General features: G+C 44.4%; 1 protein-coding gene across 1 annotated transcript in view; it reads left to right on the top strand.

Annotated features, from left to right (window-relative positions):
• Positions 1-25,400, top strand: part of LOC309558528 (uncharacterized protein) — a 99,195-nt gene that overhangs the window by 52,277 nt on the left and 21,518 nt on the right. Inside the window, exons 13-16 of the mRNA XM_082261608.1 lie at positions 6,526-6,652; positions 8,250-8,344; positions 8,426-8,606; positions 10,240-10,316. Coding sequence (XP_082117734.1) covers positions 6,526-6,652; positions 8,250-8,344; positions 8,426-8,606; positions 10,240-10,316 — 480 coding nt within the window. The remainder of the gene's footprint in view (positions 1-6,525; positions 6,653-8,249; positions 8,345-8,425; positions 8,607-10,239; positions 10,317-25,400) is intronic.

The raw sequence follows: 25,400 nt of genomic DNA on the forward strand, positions 1-25,400 counted from the left end.
CCTAAACCCTACACTCTGTACACAGCGCCACCCTGAACTCTGCTGTGTGTAAAAAGAGCATCACTAAATCCTGCAATCTGCACTATGTGCATAGGGCACCCCTGGAACTCCACACTGTACATAGCGTATCCCTGAACTCTGCATGTAGCATACTCCTGAACTCTGTACATAGGGCACTCTGTATGTAATGCACTCCTGAACTCTGTGCTCTGTACACAACACACTCCTGATCTCTGCGCTCTGTACATAGCGCACTCCTGAACTCTGTGCTCTGTACGCAGCATACTCCTGATCACTGCGCTCTGTACAAAGCGAACTCCTGAACTCTGTGCTCTGTATGCAGCGCACTCCTGAACTCTGCTCTCTGTACATAGCGCACTCCTGAACTCTGCGCTCTGTACGTAATGCACTCCTGAACTCTGTACCAAATAGCCTTTCCAGGACTTAAAACTGCATATATGTGTAGTGCACTCTCTCCTTCATTAGGCTGGGCTCATTGCATACACACTTCTCTCTCTGAGCTCAGTTAGAGAAGGAGAGAGAATGATGCAGGCACATCCAGTTCGACCTTCAAAGAGCAACCACTACTGGGCTCAGCTGGAGAAGAAGAGAGAATTCTATGCATGCGGGCAACAGCCCAGCATGGCCACTAGGAAGCCCACAATTGTAACTTTCAGTCCGTCCTGCTATTCATGTCTGGGATTGAGGGGCCAGGTATTTTTGTGGAGAATCCCCCTGCAGCTGCATTGGTAATGGGAAGAGGTGCAGAATTTGAAACAGGAGGATCGCAGGTATGTATTATTCAGAGGATATGGAACTACATAAGCAAACTTTTGGAGAATGCTGCTGAAGGTAAACCTACATTTTAAGCATTCATGTGAATGATTGCGGTATTGTTTGTAATATAAATATCTCCTATGATCATTAGCTCCATCTGGTGGCCATAATCCAGGATTTTTTTCTTGATTTAGGCATTCCAGGACAATAAGGCATTATGGCTACTACATGGACAATCATTGGAGATAATCGCACTACAAACCATGTGACGATCATTTGTGACATCTGCACAGGAAATTGTTTATATGTAAACCCCTTTATCTTGTGGAACCACACTGTCTGGCAGATTCAATAAACATAAAAGTGACTCCATTCCCTCTTTGCCCCTTCCTCCATACAACCCTATCCGAGGTTTCAATCAGACACAGGGAATCTGAAATGTAATAACTTCTGTTTGTAACTTCTTTTGCTTCTAAACCCACAGTGCTCTGGGAATCCTTTGTTACAAGTTAAAGTAAAGCTAAAAGCAAAAACTTTTTTAAAATTTTTTGGATAGAGTAAGGGCGGAATATAACCCATGTCAGGTTTTTTTTTTATGTGTGTCTTATCAAAGGAGCTTTCCCTTTAACTCCTGTCCCACAGCCAACACAGGAAGTGGAATAAAATCCATCCAAAGTGAGGGAATCCCTGGTTGTCACCAGAACTAGTTAGAAGATTTCCCCTCTATTCCCGTTCTGGTGACAACCCACAATTTGGGATTTTCTTTCACTTTCAGTGATAACGATAAACAGGACGAATAGAGGGGATGAATCTCCCATACGAGGACACAGGCAGCAAAAAACAAAAAAACCTGACAGGGGTGCTAGTCCATCTCAAATCTATTCAAAACTAAGACAAAAAAAGTTTTGCCTTTAGTTAGACTTTAATATGTATTTGCAGAATAAAAATGTATATTATGTATATATTTTTAACAGCATCTGGACTGCCCCACGCAGATATACTACAGCAGGGCGGCCCTACTGCACGAAATCACGTACCTGTATGCGATTTTGTGCCCTAGGTCTGGGGCGCCCGCTGCCGGCAAAATGCTCCCGCTGTGATTGGACCCGATGTTCGCCAGCCACCCGCGATCGTTTCCAAGAGAGTCCCACAGCCTATGTAAACAAGGCAGACCGCCGTTCTGTGAGAGGGGAAGATGGAGATTCTGTGTTTCTGCTAAGCAGGAACATGGATCTCTGTCTTCCCCCAGTCAAAGCATCCCCCACACAGTTAGAAAGCACTCCCTAGGAGCACATTTAACCCTTTGATCTGATGTTAGCCCCTTCCCTGCCAGTGTCATTAGTACAGTGACAATGCATTATTTTAGCACTAATCACTGTATTGGTGCCACTGGTCCCCAAAAAGTGTCAATTCATGTCGGATTTGTCCGCCGCAATGTCGCAGTCCCACTATAAGTGACTGATGGCCGCCATTATTAGTAAAAACAATAAAAAATAAATAAAAATCCATAAAAATATCCCATAGTTTGTAGACGCTATAACCTTTGCGCAAACCAATCAAAATACACTTATTGGGATTTTTTTTACCAAAAATATTTAGCAGAATATATATTGGCCTAAATTGTTAAAAAAAATTAGATTTTTTACATTTTTGTATTAGATGTGTTTTATAGCATAAAGTAGAAAATATATTTTTTTTAAAAATTGTTCATTTTTTGTTTAACATAAAAAATAAAAACCGCAGAGGTAATCAAATACCACCAAAAGAAAGCTCTATTTGTGAGTGGGAAAAAAGACATAAATATTATTTGGGTACAGCGTCGCACGACCACGCAATGGTTAGTTAAAGTAACGCAGTGCTGTATCGCAAAAAAATGGCCTGGTCATTAAGGGGCGTAAACCTTCAAGCGCTGAACAGGTTAATATGTATTTGAAAAGTTTTTCTGCCTCTAAACGCCTCTCCATATTTGCCTATGTGTCCATGCACAAGAGTTTAGAGGCAGACATAAAACCTCATCACTTGCGCATTCAGAGGAGGAGCATTTTGGCAGAAAAAACAATGACGTGTCTAACCCAAACGCTAATAAAATATAGTGAGGCGCTACTACCTTTACTGAGTGATAATTATTATATAAATATTTTAGTTGAAACTTCCTGAGGACGCCATCCGGTGAAATGCATAGAGGTTAATCCCGCGGCATCACTTCTGATTACGTCACTTCCGGTTACGTCACTTCCGGTTCTGTCGCTTCCGGTTACGTCACTTCCGGGTTAAGGTGATTCACGAGTTGTAACGCACGCTACGCGAGCAGCGGTCCCTTAACATTACTGGCGAGCTAGAGTCAGTGCTACTAATCTGCTTTTACACTTACTGTGAACATCTTTTTTCTAAAATAAATATATCTGCTCAATGAGAGTTTTCATATGCTTCTTATCCCTGAGTTACCCCTGAGTCACTTTTATGTGACCCCCAACCCCAAGGAGTCTGACCAGACCATACAGAGGATCCGGACAAAAACAGGTTTTATACCAACTCTATAGGTCCTGGAGGCCTGAAAATTTCTGGTGAGTTGCTACCACATATATAGGTTGGAGAGCACGGACTACTCACCAAGAGCACAACCTATTTTTGGGCACGGATCACTCCAAATAACGGGATAAAAGAGACCTCACAGATTTTTGGACTGCACACTCATTTATATATTGGTCCACACCTCCATGGACGTTGTGAACTACAATATATTGCACTTATAAAATAGTCATATTCTGCTTGTTTTAATATACAGTCAGGTCGATAAATATTGGGACATCAACACAATTCTAATCTTTTTGGCTCTATACACCCCCACAATGGATTTGAAATGAAACAAACAAGATGTGCTTTAACTGCAGACTTCCAGCTTTAATTTGAGGGTATTTACATCCAAATCAGGTGAACGGTGTAAGAATTACAACAGTTTGTATATGTGCCTCCCACTTTTTAAGGGACTAAAAGTAATGGGACAGATTAACAATCATAAATCAAACTTTCACTTTTTAATACTTGGTTGCAAATCCTTTGCATTCAATTACAGCCTGAAGTCTGGAACGCATAGACATCACCAGACGCTGGGTTTCATCCCTGGTGATGCTCTGCCAGGCCTCTACCGCAACTGTCTTCAGTTCCTGCTTGTTCTTGGGGCATTTTCCCTTCAGTTTTGTCTTCAGCAAGTGAAATGCATGCTCAATCGGATTCAGGTCAGGTGATTGACTTGGCCATTGCAGAACATTCCACTTCTTTCCCTTAAAAAACTCTTTGGTTGCTTTCACAGTATGCTTCGGGTCATTGTCCATCTGCACTGTGAAGCGCCGACCAATGAGTTCTGAAGCATTTGGCTGAATATAAGCAGATAATATTGCCCGAAACACTTCAGAATTCATCCTGCTGCTTTTGTCAGCAGTCACATCCTCAATAAATACAAGAGAACCAGTTCCATTGGCAGCCATACAAGCCCATGCAATAACACTACCACCACCATGCTTCACTGATGAGGTGGTATGCTTTGGATCATGAGCAGTTCCTTTCCTTCTCCATACTCTTCTCTTCCCATCACTCTGGTACAAGTTGATCTTGGTCTCATCTGTCCATAGGATGTTGTTCCAGAACTGTGAAGGCTTTTTTAGATGTTGTTTGGCAAACTCTAATCTGGCCTTCCTGTTTTTGAGGCTCACCAATGGTTTACATCTTGTGGTGAACCCTCTGTATTCACTCTGGTGAAGTCTTCTCTTGATTGTTGACTTTGACACACATACACCTACCTCCTGGAGAGTGTTCTTGATCTGGCCAACTGTTGTGAAGGGAGTTTTCTTCACCAGGGAAAGAATTCTTTGGTCATCCCCCACAGTTGTTTTCTGTGGTCTTCCGGGTCTTTTGGTGTTGCTGAGCTCACCGGTGCGTTCTTTCTTTTTAAGGATGTCCTAAACAGTTGATTTGGCCACACCTAATGTTTTTGCTATCTCTCTGATGGGTTTGTTTTGTTTTTTCAGCCTAATGATGATTTGCTTCACTGATAGTGACAGCTCTTTGGATCTCATATTGAGAGTTGACAGCAACAGATTCCAAATGCAAATAGCACACTTGAAATGAACTCTGGACCTTTTATCTGCTCCTTGTAAATGGGATAATGAGGGAATAACACACACCTGGCCATGGAACAGCTGAGCAGCCAATTGTCCCATTACTTTTGGTCCCTTAAAAAGTGTGAGGCACATATACAAACTGTTGTAATTCCTACACCTTTCACCTGATTTGGATGTACAGTAAATACCCTCAAATTAAAGCTGAAAGTCTGCAGTTAAAGTACATCTTGTTTGTTTCATTTCAAATCCATTGTGGTGGTGTATAGAGCCAAAAAGTTTAGAATTGTGTTGATGTCCCAATATTTATGGACCTGACTGTATATATTTATTTATACCCACCAAGCACTTTATCATGAATATCCGCACTCTGTCACCTGAGCATAAATGGTCATCCCTTACTCACAAATTTCACTCCATAATTTATAATCTTCGTTTGCACCATATCACTTTAAAAAAATCAGTTGTGGACTATAGCAAAATAAAATCAGTTGCACCTTTACATGCACTTCGGGCCCTAACCATATTACATCAATTGCCCATTTTTTGATTGCACTGGGAATTGCACTATTGCACTTTGGAAATTACTATAACATTCATGATGGAAAAATAATTTTGATGTATATTTTTATGCGTTGTTGCACATTTTGCATTTTTTTTTTTTTTTGCACATTTGTATGATTGCACTTGGTATTGCATATATTGCACTTTCAAAAATTATTTGAATATTCAGGGTCAAATACCAACTATACTTGTGTCTACATAGGATAGTAGTGGTACACCACATCCCATTTTAAGATACAGCGTATAAAAAAAATCTTGATTGCACTTGGAAAAGGCACGATTGCACTTTAATACTGGAAATTGATCTTTCAACTCTCGGTTTCAACTAAAATATTTATATAATATCTATATAATAATTATCACTCAGTAAGGGTAGTAGCGCCTTCACTATATTTCGTTTCCAAATTTAAGCATACACTCAAAATTACCCCTATATTTTAAGGGTAGGCGTGGCATTTCATATATACAACTAACCCAAACGCTAGGTGTATTTAGCACTTGAATGTTCATGCATATCAATGGCCAGAATAAATATTGCGGACAACTTGGATGGGTTTTTATGCTGCTTTTCTACTGCCAGGAAAAAAGGGGTTCAGAAGAGCTGGGGAAAAGTCCAGTGTGTATGAGGGAGGCCTACAACTTAAACCATTATAGTTTCTCTTTGTTTAATCTAGTTTATTACGTATTTCATGTCTCTTATATAAAGGATTTGAATATTAGGATACCAAAGTTTCTGATCAAGGGTTGCAGAGCCTGCAATCTTTTAGGCCAGTGATGGCGAACCTTGGCACCCCAGATGTTTTGGAACTATATTTCCCATGATGCTCAACCACACTGCAGAGTGCATTAGCATTATGAGAAATGTAGTTCCAAAACGATTGGGGTGCCAAGGTTCGCGAATCGCCATCACTGTTCTAGGCTACAGAGGACCCCGTTGGTTCTCTTTAATACAAATCTTTTAGTGAAGTCCTGAATCTAGGAACAAAACCAAAAGAATGAAAGACTTTAAAGAAAGCCAAATATTGTCATTATGTAGCATGAATACCCATGATTTATCCTGCTTCATCAGATTGTCTACGTGGCCAGGAATCCCAAAGACTGCATGGTCTCCTATTATTACTTCCAGAAGTCGGACCAGACATTCCCGGACCCCGGGCCTTTTGAAAATTTCTTTAGTGTATTCCTTTCTGGGGATGGTAAGTGTGCTTACTGGTTCAATTGGGACTATGGCTCAGTGGGTAGCATCTTTGTCTCGGAGTGATAGGGGGCCAACTTTTGATTCTCACCAAGTCCCAATCTGTGTATTTTCCTCCCAATACATACTGATAGGTGGATCTGTGATGGAATAAATTACGTTGTAAAACGCTTTCAGTGGCATGGATTGATCTGAATAGCTCTGCTGTATGAAATAATATAAAATATTCAAATAAATATCCCCAATATAAATGAAAAGCCATACTCTCTTTAACTGAAGAATACTAAGGTCTTATTACAAGGAAATCCCTAGGACACCCATTCTAAAACAGGGTTCCTCCAATGGGGACACTAGTTCTGGTGACCTGGGGATCCCCAAGGAATTCCCTTAATTTGCAGGGATGTCCTCTCACTTCCAGTTGGGCTATTGGACAGGAAGTGAAAGGAAGTCTCTGGAATAGGACACAGATGGCGAAAAAAAAAAAATCTATCACGGGTTATAACCCTCCCTTACACTATCCAAAATGAAAAAAAAAAAAATGTTTTGCCTATACAGTAGTTCTACTTTAGGTAGAACCTGAGTCTGTGGTCTGCTAAACTTTGACTTGACAGAACCTAAAGCCTAGTACACTTGGGCTAAATGTTGGGCGGCTTTTGGCCTGGTGTACCTCGACCGGCTTCTGACGAATGGGCATGACCGAAAAAGGTCTGCCGATCAGCATCTCAGCCAATGGCTGAGAGCGCTGACCGGACTATTCCAGTGGGAGGCCGTCAGAACACAGCAGAGGAGATCGCTGTAGCATTGCATTGTTAGTACAGCGGCTCCTCCTGAGCTGACAGGTTTTTTTTTCGTCAGCCCGCTGGGTTGAATGAAAAAAAAACTAGTAGTGTGTACCAGGCTTTAGTCATACATAGAGGCCAGCATACAGAATTAGTCCAAGTTCAGTGTAACCTGACTGACTTATTGAGCATTAAATGTCGGTTCACACTATGGCGACACGACTTCGGGGTGACTTAATGAAGTCACCGTGCACCGCGACTTCGGCGCGGATTGCACCGACTTCACATAATGGAAGTCAATGCAAGTCGCTCCGACTTCGCCCGAAAGTAGTGCAGGAACCTTTTTCTAAGTCGGAGCGACTTGAGTCGCTCCTATTAGAATGGTTCCAATTGCACAGAATGGAGTACGACTTGTCAGGCGACCAAGTCGCCTGACAAGTCGGAACAGTGAGAACCGGCACTAAAACATGTCGTTATTATAAGGTGGCAAAAACAGGTGCGTGCAGTATAGTATGGTACAGATAGATACAGTAATTGCAACAGTTGACTTAATAATTAATACAGATAACAGACACATACTTCCAAAAGGAGAGGTACATTCCACTGTTGTGGGCAAAGAGTATATTACACAAGAACGTTCATAACGTAATTTCTTGGAAGACTAAACAAGTCTTCTAACCTATATGATAAAATAATATGGCTGAGCTAAGTTTGCTACAACTTTATACACCATGTTATTATACAATACCCTACAGGTCCAAAATCTGCTGGAAAGGAATGTATTTCATAAAGTTTTGACCATATTCTCTCTGCTCTTAGTATCCTGGGGAAGCTGGTTTGACCACGTCATCGGATGGTGGAAAGCGAAGGACAGACATCAGATCCTCTACATCTTCTATGAAGACATGATAGAGGTGAGTCAGATATGTCCAAGTGGGATGTCCATATCCAGTTCTGGTTTCTGTCTTTTTTTAACACTTTATTTTTGGGGGCAGGATCCGCAAAGGGAGATCCGAAAGGTCATGACCTTCTTGGAGAAGGATCTTTCTGAAGAAGTTCTACAGAAGATTCTGCAACACACTTCATTTGAGTCGATGAAGAAGAACCCTATGGTGAATTTCACTGTCCTCCCTAATTCAGTGATAGACCAGTCCATTTCACCCTTCATGAGGAAAGGTACCTGACTTCTACCCTGAGGGTCTAGTTAACCATTTCAATAGAGGTCACTTTCACCCTGTTCCCGCCCAGGCCAATTTTCAGCTTTCAGTGCTGTCACATTTTGAATGACAATTGCACAGTCATGCAACACTGTACCCAAATTAAATTTTTATCTTTTTTTTTTAGTTTCTGTTATAAAATTTTGCAAATAAGTAATTTTTTTCATGTGCACTGATGAGGCTGCACTGATGGGCAATGATGAGGCTGCACTGATAAGCGGCACTGTTGGCACTAATAGGTGGTACTGATGAGGAGGGACTGATAGGCGGCACTGATGGGCACTAATTGGCAGCACAGATAGGTAGCACTGATGGGCACTGCTTGGTACTGTTGGGGCTGCACTGATAATCAGGACAGTGCCCTGATTATCAGTGTAAATATCCCCTGTCACACTTGCTGTTATAACAGGAGATTGGCCCCTTATCCCGATCTGTGATGAGCCGCGTCACACAGCAATCACGGATCCCCTGCCTACCTGATGCTGGGTTGTCTTCAATTCAGATACTCACTCACCCATCAGATCCAGCATTGTCTTGCTAAAATTCTCAGCTGCTGCCGCTATCTTTGCCGGCTCTTCCGGGTTCAGACGCCGCCTCCTGATTACGTGCATGGATGAATGGAATGACATTCAGAAATCCAGGTGTCTCCTGATATATGCACGTCACATATCCCAGGAGGCACCGGGGGCACTGACACCTTTTGCCTAGGCAATCTCAAAGGATGGAGTGAGGAAGAAAAAAATTTTTTTATTTATGCGTGTAGCGGGAAGGCTGTGGGGGGGGGGGTGTTGGTGGTGTGGAATCATAGTTACATAGTTACATAGTTACATAGTAGGTGAGGTTGAATAAAGACAATAGTCCATCCAGTTCAACCTGTGTAGGTGTGTGTGGCTGTAATCATCTCACATACCCCTGAATGTTCTGATCCTTGAGATGTAAGTCTAAGAGTCTTTTGAAAGCCACCATACTACCCGCAGAAACCACCTCTTGTGGTAGAGAATTCCACAATCTTGTAGCCCTAACAGTAAAGAACCCCCCACGTTGCCTGAGGTTAAAACGCTTCTCCTCTAATCTAATCGATAGGATGAAAGTTTTTTAGTTGTGAAGTTCCACTTTACCAGGCTACTTCCAGGTGCAGGGAAGCATGTGATACATTGCTCTTCCAAGCATGAGATCTTAAAAAAAAAGAAAACATCGATCTCTGCTTTCCAGAGAAAAAAACCTGACAGTGTTTACATCTGCCAATGCCTGAAGTGACATTTACGATGTCGATGTCGCTTCTAGCTTCCCAGGGTCATTGAGATGGCAGGGGACCATCCAGGCCATGGCCAACTGTACCGTAATCCATCCTTGCTGGATCAGATCTCCGGCTTCCCGAATGCATGGGAGAGCCTGGAGAGGCACCAGAGGGCAGAAGGACTCCTGCTGCCTGTAAAAGCAATTCAGGTGCTAAACAGTAGATGCAGGCATTGTCCAGATATCACCACTTCATATGACGTCCTAAGGACAGGAAGTGGTTTAGATGCCCACCATGGTATATTGCCCATTATTGCTATTCACGCCATTGTATTAATTTTTTATTCTTCTCACAGGTAAGGTTGGTGACTGGAAAAACCATTTCCTGGTGTCACAGAACATCTTATTTGATGAAGAATATGAGGAAAGGATGGCATGCAGTGGACTGAAATTCCGAATGGAACTGTGAATTAAATAGACCAAAATCAAATGACAAATATTTTTATATTCATAAACTTCCACTCCACCAGAGTTTCTCAAGTTTTATGGAATCCTAGGGTTCCTCCAGAGGTTGCTGGGGGTTCCTTGAGCAATGATCAATTTCTGCCTCTCAGATAAGTAACCACTGAGACCATTTTTTTTATCTATCTGTAAGGGGGTATTTTTTCCCAATGACTGCAAGTGTAAGGAGCGTTCTTCCCACTGATTATCACACTAATGTTTCAGGAGTTATAGATATAGTCATTTTTTTCAGGGGTTCCCCGAGACAAGAAAGTTATTTAAAGGGTTAATCTGTGCTGAAAAGGTTAGCTTGTGAGCCCCCTTATCATGGCAATAAAGTTATCTTAAAAAAAATATATTTTTTTTTTTATATGGTTTATATAAGTGGAGCAGACAGGGACCTGTCATCCGCCCCTCCACTCAGCTCAGCAGGGGATCAGCGGACAGATCGACTGCTAAGAAAAACAGATTTGGCCCGTGTGAAAGGGGCCTAAAGCATCACCTATGGACAATTCGTTTTTCGCTATTTTAGGGGCACGCTCAAATTTTGAGGCTTTACATGTTTGGTATCTATTTACCCCGATGTAACCTCATCTTTTTACATTTAAAAAAAAAATTAATAAAATGTGGGAATCAATCATATTGCGTTTGTGTGCACTATAATTAATTTGAGTATTTTATTCAAATTTATTTTATATTTCTGTTCTTGTTTAGTTTTTTCAAGTTTAGCACTAGGCACAGATCTCGGAAACTGGGATCCCTCACCCTGCACAGCCAGGCACACTGAATTTTTACAGGCACTCTTGAGAAAAAGAACAGCCTGTGACTTTGTTTTTGTTATTTATTGAGGGTAATAACTTGGATAGGGATGGGAGGTTATGGGATGCCGATTTGACTTCAACAACAACTTCAGGGACAACTCTTCCTATATACAGTCTCTATATATGGCTCCACATCTTCCTCCAGCATTCACTTGCTTGCGGAACCTGCTGTGAATAGCTGACAGTCACTCAGTCAGATTACAGCAATGGCCCATTACAAGCAGAAACCCGAGGCCCCTTAGTTGTGTAGCAGAATTTCAGGGTCCAACTTGTATCACTCATGTGGCTGGCTACACCTGGCTGCAGCTGCCTCTTTCACTAGCCCTCCAGGCTAACTTCTCCCCACAGTCCTCCAGACTGACACCAACCCACCCAGCTTACTCTCAGGAGATCTCCCAGATGTGCTGACCTGCTCCTGCTGTCCTCTCTCCTTGCTCCCGTGTGTCCAGGAAGGGCTTCCTCCATGTGCCTTAGGGGCCACCAACAGCCTCCTTAGCACTTCATCTCCATTTTCCACCCGACTGCCCCTGCTGGCAAACCCCCTGCCAGTCCTTTACTGGGAATTAGCTGAGGCCCCCATTATAATTCCAAGCAGCCCGTCCTAACCTCCACCCACTATGTCTAGAACATTCTCCAATGTCCCAGAGAACAGGAGGAGGCACCAGAGAAGCTGCTAGGATGAGTCACCCAGCCCTGAATCACTGAACCCTGACCCAGATTCCCAGCTCAGGCTTGGCCCTGAGCCAAACCTAAAATGTCCTACACTAACAGCTATACTAACAACCTAGCACACTAGAGGGTGCTACACTAGGAACAGAGGTGAATCAAATCCTCATCTCCTCTAGGCACTTGAAAACTTCATGATCGCTTATTTTTTATTTAATTCGGCTACAAACTGGACCAGAATTTTTTGAATCTAATAGCCTGGCTGGCTGGAAGTGATCAAAAGGTGGACATCCTTTAAACTTCCACCAATGTCACACTGATATAGCTAATAAAAAGTTGCGCCAAAGAATGTGAAACATGCAAAAATTGACATTCATATAATAATCAGGTGAATATAGTTAGTGTAATTGAAGAACAATAAATATGATTATTATATGCATGTCAATTTTTCATGTTTCACATTTTTTAGCGCAACTTATATTTTTATTATTTTGATTTGGTGTATATCTCACTTTTTAGTTGCTGCTCCGGAACCATTTTAGTATAGTGTAGCGCAGTTACTTTCTCCCATTTATACTGATAAAGCTGATATGGCCCAACTGATCCTGAATATTTTTCATTCAGGTGTGTTTGCAGAACTTCATCTGGCTCCCACAGGAACCCCCTGGATGAGTGCACCCCTAAAAGGACATCTTGCTGTTCTCCCAAGACAGGTGCCTCAGATTTTTAGGGCTTCAAAAATGAAGATACTTCCCGCCCCCACTCGGCAGTGGGGAAGCCGATGCATGGGTCAGGTGGCTCCGATTGCCATCTGACACCCGTGATCGCTCCCCGCTGAGAGAGAAGGATGGGGCAGCTGTTGTAAACACAGCTGACCGTTCTTCTCCCTGAAATGATCATAGAGCCCCTGTGATCCTTCTATATAGGATCACAGGTCTCTATGGTCATTTCAGAAGCCCCGCCCCCTAACAGGTAGAATCACTCCCCTAGGCTCACATTTAACCCCTTGATCACCCACAAGGTTAACTCCTTCCCCGCCAATGGCATTATTACAGTAACAGTGCATATTTTTAGCACTGATTACTGTAGTAATGTCACTGGTACCCCCAAAAGTGTCAAAAATGTCAGTTAGGGGTCCGATCTGTACACCGCAATGTCGCAGTCCCACAAAAAATCGCATTACTAGTAAAAAAAACATAAATCTTTCCCGTAGTTAGTAGACGCAATAACTTTTGCGCAAACCAATCAAAATACGCTTATTGCGATTTTTTTTTACCAAAAATATGTAGCAGAAAACAAATTTACCCAAAATGTTATAAAATTTAGATTTTTAATTTTTTTGGGGAATGTTATTTTTTTTTTTTTCAAAATTGTCGCTCTGTTTTTGTTTATAGCGCAAAAAATAAAAATCACACAGGTGATCAAATAAAATATCACCAAAAGAAAGCTCTATTTGTGGTGAAAAAAGGACATTAATTTTATTTGGGTACAGCGTCACACAACTGCGCAATTGTCCATTAAAATAACGCAGTGCCGAATCGCAAAATAGGGCCTGGTCATTGAGGGGGAAAATCCTACTGGTCTTAAAGTGGTTAAGCAGAACAGGTTCTCCAACTTAGAGGTTAGGGTTCAAATGTTGCAATTTTCTGCATCCTTGCAGAAGAGAAAGATACTCTGTTTTCCAATGATTCGAGGAGCAGTTGGCAAGATGTATTCGCTTCCAGTGCTCACGGTATAAGTTTCCCGCTTTAAAGTCTCCAGGTGGAACAGGAACAGACCAAAGCTTCTGGGTAAGAAGCAGTGGCGGCTGGTGAAGTTTTAAGATGGTGGGGCGCAAGACCCCGCCCTTCCATTTTGACCCCTCCCATTTCTCAGAAGCCCCACTCCTTATAGACTTTACCCATTTTGTCTCCTGTATTTTGCTTGCGTGAACAAATTCTCCCAATATATCACATATTAAGGGGATAATCAGTACTAGTATATCCCATAATAGGGAACAGGGCCCTATTATGGGATATACTGTGAGAGACACCCTATTATGGGATACACTGACTGAGAGTGTGTAACGCTCCTGCGTTTTTATAATGAGCTGGATTTGCAGCTGCAGAATCTCCACTCAGTAGTCGTGTAGAGATGTGTTGAATTACCAGATCCAACTCTCCAGACTCATCATTGTGGCCCGGCCTGCTTCAGCATGCAAATATACATACACTCAATAAGATGTTCCTGGAGTGATAGGATGTATACGACAGTATAGAGGTGATGTGCTGAAGGGACAGGGGTGAGCAGTGATAGCAATGATAAGCACTTGATAGTAATGTTCAGGAGAGTAATAGATGGTAATAGGTAGAATGCAGATAGGTTAGTAATCATGTATGGTAACAGGTGGTAGGGACAGCAGATGATATATACAGGAGAGACTAACCTAGTGCAAGGATAGATGGTAATAGACTCAAGTGCTAGCAATCTATGTAACAGTGCAGATGATAGAATTAATAATGCATAGATAGTAACAGTCCTTAGTGTGCAGAAGTAGATAGTGTAAGTTTGTTATGAAGGAATCCCCTGTGGGGTACTTATCACTAGTGAGGTTAGTAAGTAGAAGGGTCCGGTAGTAGGAGAGTGATCCAGTAGCGAGATACGGGATCAAATAGCGAGGTTCCAGTCTGTTCCAGGTAAAGAGAATAGCTGGAGGCTCCGGCAGCATAAGACAAGGCTGTTAAGCATGCGGTGAAGATCAGGTAGCGAGATACAAGATCAGAAGGTGAAGCTCAGGAACAGGTAGCGAGATACAAGTCCAGGTAGCGTCAGGCATAGTTGCATGTAGGCGGCTTGAATGAACTACCTGTGAGAGAAAGCCGGCGATTGAAATTGCCGCTCAGAGCGGCGCTCAGTGATGATGTCATGCGGCTTAAAGGTATATGCGTTCCACCTAACTGAAAAGGTGGGACGCAATATGCAACGGAAAATGGGCAATAAGGGTACCGAAGGTACCAGAATCTTACAGAGTGGCACAAACCCCACAGTACAGACCCCCCCAGCACAAACCCCTCAAGCTCAAACCCCGCACAAACTCCTCAAGCAAAAACCCCCTAGCACAAACCCCACAGTACAGGCCCCCTAGCACAAACCCCACAGTACAGGCCCCCTAGCACAAACCCCACATTACAGGCCCCCTAGCACAAACCCCACAGTACAGGCCCCCTAGCACAAACCCCATAGTACAGGCCCCCTAGCACTAATCCCACAGTACAGGCCCCCTAGCACTAATCCCACAGTACAGGCCCCCTAGCACAAACCCCACAGTACAGGCCCCCTAGCACAAACCCCACAGTACAGGCCCCCTAGCACTAATCCCACAGTACAGGCCCCCTAGCACTAATCCCACAGTGCAGGCCCCCTAGCACTAATCCCACGGTACAGGCCCCCTAGCACAAACCCCACAGTACAGGCCCCCTAGCACAAACCCCACAGTACAGGCCCCCTAGCACTAATCCCACAGTAAAGGCCCCCTAGCACAAACCCCACAGTACAGGCTCCCTAGCACAAACCCAACAGTACAGGCCCCCTTTCAATGCAGTGACCAGCGTACATGCCCCCTTTCAATGCAGTGACCAGCGTACATGCCCCCTTTCAATGCAGTGACCAGCATACATGCCCCCTTTCAAACCAGTGACCAGCGTACATGCCCCCTTTCAATGTAGTGACCAGCATACATGCCCCCTTCAATGCAGTGACCAGCATACATGCCCCCTTTCAATGTAGTGACCAGCGTACATGCCCCCTTTCAATGCAGTGACCAGCGTACATGCCCCCTTTCAATGTAGTGACCAGCATACATGCCCCCTTCAATGCAGTGACCAGCATACGTGCCCCCTTCAATGCAGTGACCAGCGTACATGCCCCCTTTCAATGTAGTGACCAGCATACATGCCCCCTTCAATGCAGTGACCAGCATACATGCCCCCTTTCAATGTAGTGACCAGCGTACATGCCCCCTTCAATGTAGTGACCAGCATACATGCCCCCTTCAATGTAGTGACCAGCATACATGCCCCCTTTCAATGTAGTGTAGTATGTAGCCTGATCGCACACAGCCTCATCATGCTTTAGACTGCACATACCTGAGCTGTCCATAGTGCTATAGTACCATAGTAAGGGAAGTGTAATGTGTGTGATCCCCCATGCAGCATGCACTGACACCCTGATACTGTATGATTACACATCATGCATTAGGCCCCCCATTATACCTGAGCTGTCCATGGTGCTTCATTTTACAATATAATATCTGACAAAAATGTGTATAATCCCCCATACAGCCTTTAATGACACCCTGATCCCATATAATCACACATCATGCATATCACAACCTTCCCCCACAAATTATACTGGAGCTGTGCATGGTGCTACAGCTCTATAGCACCAGAATATAGGACATGTAATGTGCATGATCCCCCATACAGCTGACACCCTCTTATCCTATGATCACACATTATGCTATCCAAGGCATTGCAGCTTTATAGAACAATATATGATATATATATATATATATATATATATATATATATATATATTCATATGTGTATTCTCCCCCTCGCAGCATAGCATGCACAGACACCCTGATCCTGTTATCATGAATTTGTCTCTCCCCCCCCCCCCCCCCCATTATGCCTGGGGTGTCCATGGTGCTGCAGCCTAATAACAGAACCATAATAAGGGGTGTGTAATGTCAATGAACCCCCCATGCAGCATGCACCAGCCTGATCCCCTCTAATCACACATGCATTAGGTCCCCCATTTTACCTGGGGCTTGTAGTACAATATACTATGTATAATCTATATAAACACCCCCCCCCCTCCCCTCCATGCAGCATGCACTTACACCCTGATATTGTCTGACTCTGATCACACATCATACATAAGTCCCCCCCCCCTCCCATTATACTGAGCTGTCCATGGTGCTGCAACCTATCAGTGCCATAATATGGGGTGTGTAATGTTTACAGACCCCCCCCATACAGCATGCACTGACCCCCGATCACCCACAGCCCCTCCATGCACTAACCCCCGATCCCCCACAGCCCCTCAATTCACCGACCCCCTCCATGCACCGATCCCCCACAGCCCCTCCATGCACCGATCCCCCTCCATGCACCGATCCCCGATCCCCCACAGCCCCTCCATGCACCGACCCCCCTCCATGCACCGACCCGTCTCCATGCACCGACCCCCCTCCATGCACTAGGCCGGGAGGTACCTTAGCTGTCCATGGTGTTGCAGTCGCTGTGCCGACCCGGGCTCCTGGCTGCCGCCGCTGTTGCTGCTGCAGAGGCTCCTCCAGATGGCGCCGCCGCTGCGCTCACTCCTTGCCGACTCCCCGGCCGCTGCCTGCCACCTCCTCCGCTATTGGCCTCCCCGTTGCTGTCCACCAGCTGCAAAGACTCATAACCACGCGCAGGCCGCGGCTCTCCTCTCTGCTCTCGGCGCCGGCAGGCGGGAAGGTGATCACGTGATGCCGGGATGGTGAGTGACGGGCGCACGCACCGTCCCCACACGTCACGTCACCAGGCCCCGGGATGTCCTCCTGTGTGATTGGTCCAGGCTGGAGTCTGGACCAATCACAGCCAGGACATCAGTAAAGTGGGGAGTGTCGGGGCGCATTGCTTTGCACCCCGATGACCCCCAGAAGGCCGCCAATCGGCACCTCTGCCTGCCGCACGTGGGGTGAAAAACCCTACCCCCCCCAATACCCACCACTAGGTCCGGCGCCCCTAGTGGGCTGAAAATGTTTTTTTTTTTTTTTCCTGGCCACAGATTTGGGGGGCGGCGCCCCTGCGCCCCCTATAGACAGGCCACCACTGGTAAGAAGAGTAGCTGGAGTAAGGATGGTTGTGGACTCTGGATCTGTAGATACTGGAATGAGCGGTCTTGAATTGATTATGGGGGACACTTCTGCCAGAAAGGTGGTTAAACTCTCATGAGTAAGCCTTGTGGTATCCATTTACATAGAGTCCAGTATCCTATGTGTAATGCCTATCATTCTCTCCCATGAACCACCCATGTGGGAAGAATGAGCAGGATTGAAAATCCATGTACAGCCCTTTTCAGCTAAAAAGTCCTGGATTGGCTTAGAATCAATCTGTAACTCTCGGCAGGCTCCAGTAAAGTTGGTTCCACAGTCAGATCTTAATGACTTCACTGGCCCTCTGATGGCAAGGAACCACCTTAGAGCAATAATGAAACTCGAAGCATCCATGGATTCTATTACTTCAATGTGTACCGCACACAAACTCAGGCAGGTGAACAGCACTGCCCATTGTTTGCTATTTACTTATTCACCTTGGGTTCTGCGTGCTTTTATCATTCATGGTCCAAACACATCTAGACCAACACGAGTGAAATGTGGGTCAGTACTGTTGCTGATGTTTCCCTCTTAGTTTGTGGCATTGGACACAGTTGTACAGTATATTTAAAATCTGTCTTTTTGCTCCAACAATCCAAAGGCCTGCAGCTCTTATGGCACCCTCTGTGAAATGTCTACCTTGGTGCTTAACCCTTCCATGGTAGTGCCGTATGAGCAAGGTGGAGAGATGATGACGACCAGGTATGATAAGAGGATTTTTTTCTTGCTTTCCCAAATTAGCTCTGTTTAACCACTTTACCGCTGAGTACCGTAGTACTACTGCGGCAAAGTGGCTCTTGTAGGTCTGACGACGTAGACCTACGTCGCCAGACTCCTCCCCCTGTAGGCGGCGCTCGCGCGCCGCCGGAGGCGCGCTCCCGCTGTTTTCATTCACAGCGGGAGTCGGGCCAGGGGAGGAGCGGCTGCTCTGCCCCGATCGTCGGGGAATCCAGTTTGGAGATCCGCCCGCCTGTGTAAACAGAGCGGGCGGATCTCCTCAGTGACAGGGAGTGACAGATCGGAGTGTTCAGCATAGCTGGACATCCGATCTGTCCCTGTCTCACACAGTCACCTCCCCCCCCCACACGTCAGTAAGCACCAGGCATACATTAACCCCTCCCTCTCCAATAAAATTAACCCCTTCCCTGCCAGTGTCATTTTTACAGTAACAGTGCATATATATAGCACTGATTACTGCAGTAATGTCACTGGTACCCCCAAAAGTGGCAAAAATGTCAGTCAAGGGTCCGATCTGTCCGCCGCAATGTCGCAGTCCCGCAAAAAAAATCGCAGATCGCCGCCATTACTCGTTAAAAAAAACCCACCAAAAATGACATAAATCTTTCCCTTAGTTAGTAAACGCAATAACTTTTGCGCAAACCAATCAAAATACGCTTATTGCGATTTTTTTTTACCAAACATGGGTAGCAGAAAACAAATTGGCCAAAAATTTTTAAAAAAATTGGTTTTTACATCTTTTTCGGGGGGAATTTCATATAAAAAAATGTTAAAAATATTGTTATTTTTTCAAAATAAACGCTCTTTTTTTGTTTATAGCGCAAAAAGTAAAAATCGCACAGGTGATCAAGTACCACCAAAAGAAAGCTCTGTTTGTGGGAAAAAAAGGACGTAAATTTCGTTTGGGTACGGCGTCGCACGACCGCGCAATTGTCAGTTAAAGTCGCACAGCGCCGAATCGCAAAAAGTGGCCCAGACGTAAGACAGCAAAATGCTCTAGTGGTAAAGTGGTTAAACTTCTGCCAACCCTTAGCATGCCATGACTGTCAATATATGGGTTCAGGTTGGCAACTGGACTGTTTTTTTTTTTTGGAATGTCCTGCTTGTCATGGATACATTTCATTTCTGTGCTAAAGACATTCTGTTGATAACTGCATGTTATGATCTGTTCACTTTCAGCAATGTCCTTTGCAGAAAGAGGTTTTTGGCATAAGTGCGAGCTTTGACAGTCAGCATCATATGACTTAGTGTGATAGCAGTGAGCAATATGGACTAACCTTGCAATAGTGCGTACAAGCCTTGTCCACTTGGAGAAACGTTCAAAGCGTTGACAACTCAGGATGAATCTTTGCTCAGATCTGGTAACAAGCCTTGACCTCAGGACAAATCTCTGGATCGTTGTCAGGATCTAGAAGACTGAAGACCTCAGCTGTAGTTTCTTCTGTATGATCCAGCAGGAATTCAGGTCCTGTTTACGAAGATGAATTTGCAAGAACACTTGAAGACATTGGTCTGGTGGCATGATCTGCAGGATTAAGCTTTGATGGAACATGATGCCATTGTTCAGACCTTGAGGATTTTCTGATTCTTTCTACATGGTTGCTGACAGTCATAGAAGTGCATTGTCCGAGTGTATATGTAGCCCAAAACAACTTTGCTGTCTATGTAGAATATGATTTCATCTATCTGATTGTCTAGCTCACGCAGCATAAAATCTGCAATTTCTACGGGTAGCACAGTCCCACAAAGTTCAAGCCTGGGAACTGTGTGCTGAGGCTTGGGTGCTAATTTAGCTTTGCCAAACAGAAACCCTAGGTGAGTTTGATTGAGAGAGTTGCTATAGCCTGAGTGGATGCATCTAAGAAGATGTGAATCTCTTTTCTCTGACTCGCAGCAAGGAAAGCTGAAGTGTAGCAGCATGGTAAGTCAATTCCATCTAAGGAATGCAGAGATGTTTCCAGGACTCCCACTTTGAATGTTGTTCTGTTTGTAGTGGAGCCTCCCCATCTTAAATAGTCTCTTATAGCTGTCTTAATAAGGATTTTTCTTGTATGGTGATGGGAGCCACAAATCCCAGTGGATCGTGTAGACTGTTCACCACTGACAGAACACCACATTTGGTGAATGGCTTGTCTGCAGCGCTGACCATATGTTGCAACATATCTGGTACCGTGATAAACTTGTAGCACCCTCCTAGATAGGTGCTAGATAGGCAAAGCATAGTTGCTCTTCCTGCTTATCAGGGGAGCCTGATCAGTAGTTAGGCCTGCTCAGTGTGCTCAATGTGTGAATCATGTGGCCTGAGGCAGTGTCCCCACTGTATCCAATGAGGAGGTTCATTGGACAGTGGAGGAAACCTGGCCAATGACACACAGGCTTATGTACTGTCCCAGTGGGTTGGCACAGAGAGAGAGGTGCATCCTGGGATAGGGTATAAAAGCCGAGATCACATGAGGCAGGGGGTCTTTGGGTGGAAAGCCAGGTCCAGGAAGGAGGGTGACGTCTGTCTCTCCTTCTGTTGCTGTTGATGGTGGTCACAGGCAGTCGGCCTTGTGAGCCAGGAGTGTGGGGCTGAATCCGGAGGTCCAGGAAAGCTGATTGGTGGAATTGAGGGCAGAGCGACTCTGGAAAAACAGTGTCTGTGAGTACAGGGAAGCGTGCCTGGGGTCTGCCCAGGAAGGGGACCACTCCAGTGGATAGAGTCAGTGGACGGGTGTCAGAACACACAGTAAGAGAGGAAGGGGGTGCCAAGTTTAGAACCCTGAAGTGATAATTCAAGCAGGAACACTTCAAGTATTAAAGTATCTTCACTTCAGTGGCAAGTTGAAGCAACGGCCTTGCCGCGTCCTAATTCAGTTGTCCTCAACATTGTGAATAGTTATCAGTTGGAGTATCCCACACATCCCTTCTCCTATCCCAGTTCTACAATAAACTACAAAACAACATCCCCTGGACTGTTCATTGTCTGAGCCAAGCATTTAAAGTGATACATTTCCATAGACTGTTGCAACGGATAACCCAGGGGAATCTAGAAAGTGTAATTCTCAGCAGTCCCCTAGGGGGCAGTTCTACACACCAGTTATAACAGACACTTGAGTCTCTACCATCCTGACCACTTTTCTTAAACAACAAAGTAACAAAACAGATACAAAGAAAAGGAACACAAGAAAAAAAAAGAGAGAGAGTGGGAAGAGGAAGATGGAAGGGAAAGGGAAAAGGTAGGGTTTTGGTCCCCTACTCCTCCTCTAGGTGCACTGAGCCATATTCCCTAGAGCAAGCATAAAAGGACCAGTAGAACAACTTTTTGCTAAATTTCTCCCCTTTACCTTGCAAGGTTGCGGTAATACTCTCCATGGCATAAATATCAGCTACTTTGATGAGCCATAACAAGATTGTAGGGGAAGACTCCTGCTTCCACAGGGCTGGGGTACAGGCCTTTGCAGTATTTAGAAGGTGGACCAAAATTTTATTTTTGTAATTACATTTTGAGAGATCTGAGTAATGGAGAAGATATCTGGCTGGGTTTAGAGCCCAAGCTGTAGTCAGTGAGCTGATTGATAGTGCCTCGGACCTGGGACCAAAAGTTTTTCGGGAAGATCAAAAGATATGCAAACATTGTACCCTTGGCCTCTTCACAACGTCAACAGGTTTTCACAGTAGATTTTCTTCAAGAGAGACGGGACCTTATACCAGTGCGTAAGGACCTTATAGCTCAGCTCTTGATATTTACTTGCCACCAAGGAGTAGTAAACAAAATACAGGACATGATCCTGCTGGTCCGCGGAAAGTGTGGGGCCCAGGTCCCAGGTTTCCCATTTCAGGAGAAATCCATGACGAATCCCTCAGGAGAACATATTAACAAATAGGCCTCGGAGACCCCATGAGTAGAGGGGCCCTGTTCCAGACATTCATTTTTCCAATGGTGTGTTAAGAAAGGTTGACCACCCCCTCATGGAGGACACTGCTAAGGAAATGGGTGAGCTGCTGTAGATGCATGCCAGGGATCTAATGGCGGATCAAACATCAACTGTACGTGTCAGAGTTTCTTAACCTATTTCAGTTGTGGCACCTGTTTGGAAAGTAAACTCATCTCAGCCTGGGGTTCACCCTGAAGATGCCAGCACTGCCTCTGAAAGACTCTAATTGCTTGGAGTCAGGGCTGCTGTTAGAAATCACGGGGCCCCATACAGCCTACCTACAAGACAATATTTTAAACATATTGGACTAGGTGGGACTTTAGATGAGACCCAAGCTGGTGTTGCCCGGCGTCTCCATCCCTATAACAAAACACAAAATGAGGTTGAAGGATTGTAAGAGGTGCATGAAAGTCAGCCAGCCCCCAGTTTGATGTACTCACCTTCCAGTCTGTCACCAACCAAATAAGACCTGTCTCTTGGTACAAAGAACAGGGGTTTAGTTGACACACATTTGCAAACGCATGTGAAAGCTGCAGAGCCACGTCACGGCACCCTGTTTAAATCTGCAGTCCTACACTCTTAATTTAGTGTCCTGACACTGGAGGCACATGGCCGCTAATGGGTGGATGGGGAACAGGTGAGAGGGAGACAGCCCAACCTCCCCCAACCCATCCCCATGCACGACTGGCTATTGTCTCAAAAAGTTCAAATAATTAGGTTAAAATATAACCATGGTGCAAACTGGAGAAGACCAGCTGAAAAGCATTACACCTCCATCCCCTTGGTGGATGCAGTATATGGATAGGAAGGGATTTTATATATGGGGCATGGCCTGTAAAGCACACTGCCTTTGAAATCCCTTATTTCCTTTGGGACTTTATATGAGACAAGCAGGTCATGCTATTGGTCTCCATCCCTGTATACGGAAAACACTAGGGTCAAATCAAAAACTGCATCCACCAAAAACGCACGAAAATCGCACGGTGGGACTTTAGATGAGGCACCAAGCTGTAAGCAAGGCGTCTCCATCCCTGGTTGCTTTAAACATATTGGACTAGACAATATTTTTGCTACAATTACACTAAAATCATTATTAGCAGACAGAAACATAATAGAGAACTTGTGTGAATTAGCCCTTTTCATTTGTTTTTTTCATTTAAAAAAAAAAAATATATATATAATTTATTTTAAAAATGTTAAAAATGTTTACAATTATTTTATTTTACAATTTTTTTAAAAATTAATTTATTTTAATGTTTAATTGCTATTTAATTATTTTTTTTTTTTTTTAACAATTTGTTATTTTTTTTTTACAGGACAGGGAAAAGTGAAAGGGGGGCACACGGGGAGAGGGGGTATCAGAAGCACGCAGAATAGGGAAGGGGGATCGGTGTCGGAGAAGCAATTACAGGAACGATGCCCTGTATCTGTGTCTCTCCCTGCAGCAGCTGAAAGCTGACAAGAGGGGGAGAAACTGGCTTTAAGCTGCTGCATAGAGCCGCACAGGGCTTCCTTCTGTAATTGCCCCACCGCACCAATTCCCTGTGCTGTTGGCTGTGTGCCTGGGCCCCTTACAGGAGGACTGGTGGTCCCCCCCTATCAGCGGCCCTGCTTGGAGTACACCTTTGCAGGTATGCGGGGTAAGCACAAGCCTGTATTTAGGAATAGGGATGTGGGGATATTCTTGCATTTGTATGTTGGACTGTGGAATGTTCTTTTTTGCACTCTATTAAAATAGTGTCCCTGCCCTGTCTGAAGTTACTAAAGAGGTGCACTGCACACACATAGTTCACCTAGTGCGTGTTAACATATTGGGGTATGAAGACATCAGCATAGAGTGGAGTAATATGAAGACATAAGTAGTTGCCAAGAGTAACGGAAGTTTAACAAAAGTCTGTCAGTAGCGTGTACCTGTTATATTTGGAATGGCCTCTAGCAGTGATGTTGACGGCACTAATTCCGCCAGCTGTCTGTCTCCCATAGCAACAGGAGCAGATTGCACTGCAAAGGTTCCCATCCTGTACAGAGGTACAGAGGTTCAAGATTTAAGTTGAGTGCATGTGTGGAACCCACGCAGAGTTCACGGCAGGGCCCGCTCTGCTACTGGGGATAAGTAGGGTAAAATGCTGGACAGGCGGATGTAGACAAATGCAGATTACAGAAAAGGTGTACACTGTCACGAGGAACCATGACTTAACTAGCCTGTGTGCTCTTCCCCCTCGCCGCGCCTTCGCAACTTGCCCCTTTTTGGGATCCTCGTGGGATAGGTCACGGAGGACTTATCCATAACAAAATCATCAACTATATTACAACACGACAATTACAAGATCAATTTGCTGCTGGCTTTCTTACTTCCCCTCTCCTTTTTGGGCTTTTTTGCCTTCCCCTGACTGGTGCGCTTTTATTTAGCGCTGCAGATTCTCTGGACTGCGGCAGATTTTTTGCATGCGATTGCTTTCATCTGGAAACTCGACGAGCAAACTGTATCCCAATTAACCTTCGGACAACGGGTTTTACCCAAAACGCGTCAGGTCCAATTTTGGGAAACTTTCTCAAGCTATCGCCTTGTATGTTTCCACAGCAACGCATTTTTACCGCATGTTATGCTTCATGTATATTTTTTTCTAATTTTATATGTTATTTTCAAACCTGGATGTTAAATAAATGTATACGTTTTTACATTTGTGCATACACTTTCATTACTCGGATGGTCAACTGCCAATAAAGGGGAATTTCTCTTTTTCCATGTCCATATTAGGGATGTCGGCAGTTGCCCATCTAGACACCATCGCCCGAGCAATATCTATATGAGGCTTAACTAGCGAACAGTTGCAGTGCAAATGTACATGGTGTACATTCATCTCTAAAAGTGAAGACCTGCTTTAGGGTCGCGCTTTAAGGTCGCACTTTAGGGTCGGCAGCCTCAGCCTTGTCCCAGGGCATTAATGAAGGCAGCACAAAGAAAAGGTACC

Source organism: Pelophylax lessonae (genome assembly GCF_965119305.1).
Source record: "Pelophylax lessonae genome assembly, chromosome: 6".
Taxonomy (NCBI): domain Eukaryota; kingdom Metazoa; phylum Chordata; class Amphibia; order Anura; family Ranidae; genus Pelophylax; species Pelophylax lessonae.